This window comes from Dendrobates tinctorius, unplaced genomic scaffold (genome assembly GCF_039654945.1).
Source record: "Dendrobates tinctorius isolate UK_male_01 unplaced genomic scaffold, ASM3965494v1 ptg000128l, whole genome shotgun sequence".
Lineage (NCBI taxonomy): Eukaryota > Metazoa > Chordata > Amphibia > Anura > Dendrobatidae > Dendrobates > Dendrobates tinctorius.
In genome coordinates this window covers 4347222-4357500 of record NW_027361796.1, presented here as the reverse complement: position 1 = coordinate 4357500, position 10279 = coordinate 4347222, and the positions used below count along the sequence as shown (strand labels likewise).

The 10279-nt window shown below is 50.0% G+C and overlaps 1 protein-coding gene across 1 annotated transcript in view; it reads right to left on the bottom strand.

Moving 5' to 3' along the window:
• SLC1A1 (solute carrier family 1 member 1) overlaps positions 1-3935 on the bottom strand; it is a 90389-nt gene extending 86454 nt beyond the window's left edge. Inside the window, exon 1 of the mRNA XM_073542617.1 lies at positions 3686-3935. Within this exon, the coding sequence (XP_073398718.1) occupies positions 3686-3776 (91 nt within the window). The 5' untranslated portion in view covers positions 3777-3935. The remainder of the gene's footprint in view (positions 1-3685) is intronic.
• Between the last annotated feature and the right edge of the window lie 6344 nt (positions 3936-10279).

The following is a 10279-nucleotide window of genomic DNA, read 5'->3' as shown; positions in this document are numbered from 1 at the left end:
TTAGGCTGAGGGTGCCAATACTTTTGTCCGGCCCATTTTTGGAGTTTTGTGTGAAATGATCAATGTTTTGCTTTTTGCTTCATTCTCTTTTGTGTTTTTTCATTTAAGACAAATTAAATGAAGATAATAATAACAAAGAATTTGTGTTTGCAATCATATTCAGGAAGAAACTGAGTATTATCTGACAGAATTGCAGGGGTGTCAATACTTTTGGCCATGACTGTATCTATCTATCTAATATCTATCTATCTCAGATTGATCTATCTGTGTGTCTAATCAGATCTACCTTATGTATCTCATATATTTCTACTATTGCAAACATAGAGCTCAAATACAATAAGAGCAGTCTATCTCCTATACGCACAGGTGACATCTGTACTGGTTACACTGCTATTTGTACTGGTGACACTCATATCTGCACTGATGATACTGCTACCTGCACTGGTGACACTGATATCAATACTAGTTCCACCAATATGTGCTCATGTGACACTGCTATTAGCACAGATGACACAGTCGTCAGCACTGGTAAGGCCTCTTTCACACTTCAGTTTTTTGCATCAGTCATAATCCGCCAAAAGGACGGATGGCGGATCCGTTGTAGTACTGATGACAACGGATGGCACCCGTCCATTTTTTTGACGGATCCGACAAATGAAGAATTTTAAAGGAATCGCAGGAGAGAGAGAGAGGGGAGAGAGAGAGAGAGAGAGAGAGGGAGAGGGAGAGGGAGAGAGAGAGAGAGAGAAGAGAGAATTTTTTTTTGTCCGGCACCCAGAAAGAATTTCAGGTTAAATCAGTGTCTGGAGGATCCGCCAGAGAAAAAAAACGTTGCAAGCTCCGTTTTGAAATCTTTGAGGATGGTGATGGACAGGAACTTTTGGCGGATCCTCAAAAAAAACGGATGCAACAGACGGCAATCCGTCACAATCCGCCATTAATGGAAGTCAATGGGGGAAAAAAACGGATCCTCAGAAGAAAATTGCGGATCCGTTTTTTTCAAAACCTGGCGGATTGTGACTGATTGTAAAAAACTGAAGTGTGAAAGAGGCCTAACACTGCTGTGTATACAGGTGACACTGTACAACACTGTATCTGCACTGGTGGGTGACACTGCCATCTCTACTAGTGACACTGCTATCTGTGCTGGTTACACTGCTGTTTAAACTGATGACACTTCTTATTTGTATAGGTGACACTGCTATTTATACAGAAGACATTGGTTGGTGACACTGCCATCTGTACTGGTTACATTGCTATTTGCATTGGTGACTGATATTTGTACTGGTTACACTACTACCTGTACTGGCGACACTGCTATGTGCACTGGTGACACTGCTATGTGCCTTGGCAATAATGCTGTTTGCAGTGGTTACACTGCTATTTGTACTGGTGACACTGCTATGTGCACTGGTAATACTGATGGCACTGCTGTTTGCACAGGTGACACTGATATCTGCAATGGTGACACTGCTATTTGTACTGGTGAGACTGCTATGTGTACTGGTAATACTGCTGATAGCACTGGTGACACTGATATTTGTACTGGTGACACTGCTACCTGTACTGGTGACACTGCTACCTGTACTGGTGACACTGCTATGTGCCCTGGTGACACGGCTATGTGCACTGGTCATACTGATGGCAGCCCTGGTGACACTGCTATGTGCACTGATGACACTGCTATGTGCCTTGGCAATAATGCAGTTTGCACTGCTGTTTGCACAGGTGACACTGATATCTGCAATGGTGACACTGCTATTTGTACTGGTGAGACTGCTATGTGTACTGGTAATACTGCTGATAGCACTGGTGACACTGCTACCTGTACTGGTGACACTGCTACCTTTACTGGTGACACTGCTATGTGCCCTGGTGACACAGCTATGTGCACTGGTCATACTAATGGCTGCACTGGTGACACTGCTACCTGTACTGGTGACACTGCTATGTGCCCTGGTGACACTCCTACCTGTACTGGTGACACTGCTATGTGCCCTGGTGACACGGCTATGTGCACTGGTCATACTGATGGCAGCCCTGGTGACACTGCTATGTGCACTGATGACACTGCTATGTGCCTTGGCAATAATGCAGTTTGCAGTGGTTACACTGCTATTTGTACTGGTGACACTGCTATGTGCACTGGTAATACTGAAGGCACTGCTGTTTGCACAGGTGTCACTGATATCTGCAATGGTGACACTGATATTTGTACTGGTGACACTGCTATGTGCCCTGGTGATATTGCTAACTGTTCTGGTAATACTGCTGGTTGCACTGGTGACACTGCTATGTGCCCTGGGGACACTGCTACCTTTACTGGTGACACTGCTATGTGCACTGGTGACATTGCTATGTGCACTGGTCATACTGATGGCAGCCCTGGTGTCACTGCTACCTGTACTGGTGACACTGCTATGTGCCCTGGTGTCACTGCTACCTGTACTGGTGACACTGCTATGTGCCCTGGTGACACTGATATCTGCACTGGTGACACTGCCATGTGCACTGGTCATACTGATGGCTGCCCTGGTGACACTGCTACCTGTACTGGTGACACTGCTATGCGCACTGGTCATACTGATGGCTGCCCTGGTGACACTGATATATGCACTGGTGACACTGCCATGTGCACTGGTCATTCTGATGGCTGCCCTGGTGACACTGCTACCTGTACTGGTGACACTGCTATGTGCCCTGTTGACACTGCTATCTGCACTGGTGACACTGCTATGTGCCCTGGTGACACTGCTACCTGTACTGGTGACACTGCTATGTGCCCTGGTGACACTGCTACCTGTACTGGTGACACTGCTATCTGCACTGGTGACACTGCTATGCGCACTGGTGACACTGCTATCTGCACTGGTGACACTGCTACCTGTACTGGTGACACTGCTATCTGCACTGGTGACACTGCTACCTGTACTGGTGACACTGCTATGCGCACTGGTGACACTGCTATCTGCACTGGTGACACTGCTACCTGTACTGGTGACACTGCTATCTGCACTGGTGACACTGCTACCTGTACTGGTGACACTGCTATGCGCACTGGTGACACTGCTATCTGCACTGGTGACACTGCTACCTGTACTGGTGACACTGCTATCTGCACTGGTGACACTGCTACCTGTACTGGTGACACTGCTACCTGTACTGGTGACACTGCTATGCGCACTGGTGGCACTGCTACCTGTACTGGTGACACTGCTCTGCGCACTGGTCATACTGGTGGCACTGCTACCTGTACTGGTGACACTGCTCTGCGCACTGGTCATACTGGTGACACTGCTATGCGCACTGGTGACACTGCTACCTGTACTGGTGACACTGCTCTGCGCACTGGTCATACTGGTGACACTGCTACCCGTACTGGTGACACTGCTCTGCGCACTGGTCATACTGGTGGCACTGCTGCTTGCACAGGTGACGCTGCTGTCAGCCTGATTCCTAGGTAAAGCCCCTTCCTCTGCCCACAGGCCCACCACAGTGCAGCATGTGCCGCAGCGCTATTAACATTCCCCTGCACGTTCAGCCAATGCGGGGGTCACATAGCGACGCACGGTGTATGAGGAGCGACCACCATCAGGCAGCAGACTAATATTCCCCTCCCCCGCCATGTCTCCCTCACATCCCCGTATTACGGCATTATGGAGACGGATGCCGCCAGCACACTGACCTAGGACCACGGCCACCACGGTGGTGATGAGCAGCCAGTTGTTCCTCAGGATCCTCTTGCAGTCGCAGCCTTTCTTCATCTTCTTGCCCATGGCTGCTGAGGGAGGATGGAGTGTGGCTGCGGAGCTCCGTGTGTGACTGCAGGCAGGGCCGTGTGTGCGCGCTGCAGTCCGTGCTGGTAATGACGAGCACCTGTGCCCGATGTGCCTCCCTCCTGCCAGCCCTACCTCCCGGCCTGGTCCACCTCCCTCCCTCCAGATAAATGGCCATTGTTCCCTGTCCCGCCTCACTGTCTGCCTGTGGTGAATCACTGTCATTCCCTCCTCATTCCACTGTCACTTTCATCACTGGACTCTTCTCATAGATGAAAGTGCCATAACAGGTGGGGGTCACATAATGGATGGCGGGGTCACATAATGGCTGGCGGGGGTCACATAATTGCTGGCGGGGGTCACATAATGGCTGGCGGGGGTCACACAATGGATGGTGGGGGGGTCACACAATGGATGGCGGGGGAGTCACACAATGGCTGGCGGGGGTCACACAATGGCTGGCGGGGGGTCACATAATGGCTGGCGGGGGGGTCACATAATGGATGGTGGGGGTCACATAATGGATGGCGGGGTCACATAATGGCTGGCGGGGGTCACATAATGGATGGTGGGGGTCACATAATGGATGGCGGGGTCACATAATGGCTGGCGGGGGTCACACAATGGATGGCGGGGGTCACACAATGGATGGTGGGGGTCACATAATGGATGGCGGGGTCACACAATGGATGGTGGGGGGGTCACACAATGGATGGCGGGGGAGTCACACAATGGCTGGCGGGGGTCACACAATGGCTGGCGGGGGGTCACATAATGGCTGGCGGGGGTCACATAATGGCTGGCCGGGGTCACATAATGGATGGTGGGGGTCACATAAAGGATGGCGGGGGTCACACAATGGATGGTGGGGGTCACATAATGGATGGCGGGGGTCACACAATGGATGGCGGGGGTCACACAATGGATGGCGGGGGTCACACAATGGATGTGGGGGTCACATAATGGATGGCGGGGGAGTCACACAATGGATGGCAGGGGTCACATAATGGATGGTGGGGGTCACACAATGGATGGCGGGGGTCACACAATGGATGGTGGGGGTCACATAATGGATGGCGGGGGGGTCACACAATGGATGGTGGGGGTCACATAATGGATGGCGGGGGGGTCACACAATGGATGGTGGGGGTCACATAATGGTTGGCGAGGGGTCACATAATGGATGGCGGGTTCACACAATGGATGGCGGGGTCACACAATGGTGGGCGAGTGTCACCCAAGAGGTGGGGATTCCTTGTGGTCAGGTGCGGAGAGTGGCCTTTGGCCGGTTATACCTATCTGATCTGTGAGGGTCCAACCATTCGGATCCGAACAGGGAATGTTTATCTCCGACAGGGAACTTTTACCCTCTTTGTAACATGGAGCAGCGGATCAGACGCCCAACAGCGGCTTCATTTATTCCCCTTGTGGTTACTGGAACTGAGCAGCGCAGCGCTAAGTAGCCCTATGGAGACACCGGGGGGTCAGCGGGTGCTCTAGTCCACTAGCCGAAACCGCATGGATCAGGGCTCATCCCACCGAACTCTCATTTTACCTGTGGGCGTAGTGCCACTCAGACAACACTGGGTAAGCATAAAACAATGTGGCAATACTTTACTGAACCACAAAACAGGCAAATAACACATAGACCAGTCTCAGCACAATATCCAAGATGGTGCAAAATTACAGAGTCTCACCTTTCCACTGACACACCAGGATAAGAGCAGCTGTGTCTCTGGGGATTCCAGGGCCGACTACCCGCACCAGTGACCCCCCTCCCGCTTTTGGCAGGCACTCACATAGAGGAAGTAACAAAAAGCTTAGGAAGCTCACGAAGAGCAGTGAGGTATGTGGCCAGGTGACCTGATTGTCCAAACCTGGATTCTTCAAGACATCTTTGAGGGTTCAGCGATGGTCAATAGAGCAGATATGTGTTTTTCCATTTGGGGCTGTAGACCCCTAAGCTGACATCCTGTAAAATGTTCCTGGCTGTGGTTTTGTAAAGTTTCTGTTGTTACAGAGGCATATCACCCTTATATAGTTCACAACTGTTGTTCTTCAAGCCATCATCGAGGGGTCAAAGGGAAGGTGTAAGTGAGATTTAGGCTACTTTCACACATCAGGTTTTCGGCGTCAGGCGCGATCCGGCGTCGTGCCGGAATGCCGGATCCGGCAAATGTTTTGTAAAACCTGATGTGCCGGATCCGGTTTTCTGCCGGATCCGTCTTGTTCTTGACAGACAAAACCGGATCCGTCTCATCCGGTTCATCCGTTTTTCTATCCGTTTTTCGACGGATTACGCCGGATCCGGTTTTTAAAATTGACCCTTGTGGCCTTCCGAACGGGATTGGCTAGTGGAAAACTATATATAGCATGTTCCTACAGCCCTTCTTTGACAGGTTGTAGAGAAGAAAGTGCAGGTTGGAGAGAAGAGCAAGTTACTGGCGAAGATGGATGTTGTCATTGGAAATATTACCACTAGAAGTTCTGTGACGGTTTCAGGGACAATTTTCCACTATACTTTATGTCACCTCAAGGCAGAGTACACTGGGATGACAGAGTGTGAAAGATTTGTGCCCTAACCAAACTTGTGTACCTTCTGGACCAACAGTATATACCTTTGCCAACCAAAGTTGGCTATCTTGTCATGGTCTTACTATTTTTACCTTTAGGCCACAGGTGTGTACCTGGTTGTGTTTTATGCAAAGTATTTCACCTTTTAACAAAAGTTGTGTACATTGGTAGGAAATCACCAACAATAAACACAACTTTTTAGGTGAAATACTTTGCTTCAAACACAACCAGGAACACAACTGTGGCAAAAAGCTAAAATTTACCCACAGTTATATACCTGGTTTTGAATACCTTTTTACCTTTGAAATACCCTGTATTTAACCTTTTTTTTAAACATAAATGACAGACAACCATTGTGAAACGATAATTTAACTTTTATTTAAAATTTTTTTTTTTTTGTAAAATGTTTTTAAAGTGCAAAAAACTTTTTTAATAAAGGTTTTAAACCCAATGGGCATTTTTATTACAAAAAACACACATTACAAATCTGTGTACTGTGGGGTGGAAATACTGCTGGAGGGGCTGCGGGACACTTCGACACTGGGTGTGTGGAGAGAGGACTGGGATCGTGGTGGGGAAGGAACAGTTAGAGGTGAAGGTGTGGAAAAAGCTACAGAATGGGTGGACATGTGGGAGGCAGAAGAGGTGGTGGGCGGTGGAGTGGAGGGTTGGGCAGGGACTGTAGGAGCAGATGATGTTGATGGAAAGTTGTATGGGGAAGGAGTTTGGTACGGGGAAGGAGTTTGGTACGGGGAAGGAGTTTGGTACGGGGCAGGTTGCTGGAAGTGGGGAGATGTCTGGTACTGGGGAGGTTGCTGGTACTGGTGAGGTTGCTGGTACTGGTGAGGTTGCTGGTATGTAATAGGAGGGGGAGGATGGAAAGTGGCTGGAGGGGGTGCAGATGTAATAGGAGGGGGAGGATGGAAAGTGGCTGGAGGGGGTGCAGGTGGAGGAACTACAGTGGTGGGAGGTGGAGGTTGGGAGGTAACCTGCTGTAGAGCACCGTGGCATGAATGCATTACATGCATCTGCTGGGTAGGAGATAGTGTTGCCATGCGCTCCACCACAGACCTGAAAAAGATGTGGTTTGGCGAAGATCTTGCTTCTGAATGCATGGTTTGCAGAAGTGTCTTCACCTCCAGAATGCTGGAGTTGATCTGCTGAAAGCCTGCGGAGATTTGCTCTGACAAGACTTTTAGACAGTTCTGGAAAGATGCATTCAGATTCAAGAACTCTTGCGCATAACTCTTTTCCTGACCCCTCTGCCGCTGCCGCCCAGTACCCGCAGGTGTACTAGAGGTGGCAGGGGCAGAAGGGTGGGGTAAAGGGAAAGCGATCTCCTCACCAGCAGCTTCATGTAATGTAGGCGGCCACGATGCTCCTGTGCTGGTGGATGGGACAGATGGGTCGAATGTGTGGGAAGGCTGGGAAGGTGCAGATGTACCGGGGCGGTCGAAGTGTCCCTCGGTGCCGGTCTCCTCAGGGATCGCCTCAGAAGGGTCCAATCGTGCAGGCTCCCGAGTGCTGCTCACCGTGCTGTGGAATAAAGAGAAAAAAAAACAATTAAAATACTGACATGGTATGGCCCTGGCTGAAAAAAAAAGTTACATCTAACATTTTTTTCACATGTGGTGTGTAATATTTACCTTCTGGTGACCATTGTTTCCCGGAGGAACGACAGGGCTTGTGCGTACTTGTACTTGCTCCTGCGTCCTCCAGATCCACTCGGGGCCCGCATCTCTTTATTGAACTCCTTCTTGAAACGATCCCTCACAGACCGCCACGGATTCACAATTCTGTTCCCTGAAACGAGAAAGGAGTGGTTAGTATACAACATCAGTGTTTCACAAACTCCAGTCCTCATGGTCCCCAGGGGTCATGTTTTCAGGATTTCCATAGTAAATAGAAATCCTGAACACATGATCCGTGGGGACCACGAGGACTGGAGTTCGGGAAACACTGGTTTACATCAAGCAACCGGTACTGTATATACTTACGCTCTTTAATCTGGGCCCGAACATCGAGGTCCTCCCAGCGGCCCACAAGGAGCGAACAGATTTCCTCCCAGAGTCGTCGGGTAACAATCAGGTCAGCATGGCGGCGGTCAGCCATATTCCAGAGCGGCTCCCTTTCTCTGACGAGATCGATGAGGCGGTCCACATCAATCTCTCCATCCTCACCGTCAGAGTTGGGAGCACGCTGTGAAGGCTGTTAAAGAAAAAGACAAAAATAACATAATTAGCCTCCACAAAAGAAATGAAATAAAAAGTGCAAAAAAACAAAGCAAAAATATTTATACTTACACGCTGGTGACCGCCGCGTTGCTGTCGCCGACGACCCTGGGAGGCACTGCGAGGACCTCTTGGCCGAGCACCAGATTGGGAAGACTAGAGAAGAAAACAAAAAATGTTATGTCTTTGGATGTAGGCATTTGTTTGCTGTGTGTGGTCTGCAGAACATTGTTTTCTATGTGTTGTGTGTAGTGTGATGTTGTGTTTCTGCGTTTGATGCAAAAAACTTACCAATTGTGAGCCCACTCCAGGTGTCTGTCCACCCCTTCCTTCTTCTTCTGGGAGCTCCTCTTCATCTTGTGATTCCTGTTTTGAAATAAAAGGCAATGAATAGACATATATTACAGAGATGATGGATTTTGGAAATAAAAACTTACCGTCAAACGCTGACGATGCGAGGGAGGGCTCCCAGAAGAAGATGTGCTGTCCTGTTGATGGCCAGACTCCATGGCTGTGGGTATTGCTGCTGCTGTTGCTGCTGCCAGTGATGCCATTTCTGCTGCTGCTGCTGCTGCATCTCTTTGGCGGCTGTTGAATAAAGAGAAACAAAGGGCCAATGAATATCTTGATATTCCATGGCCCTAGTTTGGAGGAATGGGGGATTTGATAATTACCGTCTCTCATCTGCTGCTGGACTCCCCTCCTCAGCATGTTCCATTTGCTGCTCCATTTGTGGTGGTGCTGATGGTGCTGCTGCTGCTGCAGATGTCTGCTGCCTTCTCCTGCTCCTGGTTCTTGGCTTGGGTGGCATGTTGGGTGTGGCTGAGGGTCCCATTGTCTTGCTTTTATATATCTCCTGTGGGCAGAGCTACTGAGCATGCTCAGACCAAAAAACCGGATCCGGCGCATTGCGGCGCTCATAGGCTTTCATTGTGTGAAAAAGCCGGACGCGCCGGATCCGGCGTGTCCGGCTTTTTCGCCGGAGACAAAAAACGTTACAGTAGCCGTTTTTTCCAGACGCCGGATCGCGAAACATTGCCGGATCCGGCGAAAACCGGATGAAACGCATGGCCATCCGGCGCGATCCGGCGCAAATGCAAGTCAATGGGGGGGAAACCGGATCCGGCATTGCATTTCGCCGGATCCGGTTTCTGTCAAAAGCGCCGGATCGCGCCTGACGGCGAAAACCTGATGTGTGAAAGAGGCCTAAGGCCTCTTTCACACATCAGTTTTTTGCCGTCAGGCGCGATCCGGCTTTTTTTTGTAAAACCGGATCCGGCAAAATGCAATGCCGGATCCAGTTTTTCCCCATTGACTTGCATTAGCGCCGGATCGTGCCGGATGGCATTGCGTTTCATCCGTTTTTTGCCGGATCCGGCAACTTGTCTCATTCCGGCGTCTGGAAAAAACGGCTACTGTAACGTTTTTTGTCTCTGGCGAAAAAGCCGGAAGCGCCGGATCCGGCGCTTCCAGCTTTTTGCTACAATGAAAGTCTATGGGCGCCGGAATGCGCCTGATCCAGAAAAAGACGGATCCAGCCACCGGATCCGTTTTTTTAAGTCTGCGCATGCTCAGATCCAATTGGCCAGCCCCCAGGAACAGATATAACCTGCTAGACGGATCCAGCAAAAAAACGGATCCGTTCCTACAGTTCTCCAAAATTTATGCCGGATCCGTTTTTTCAAAAAATAGCCGGAT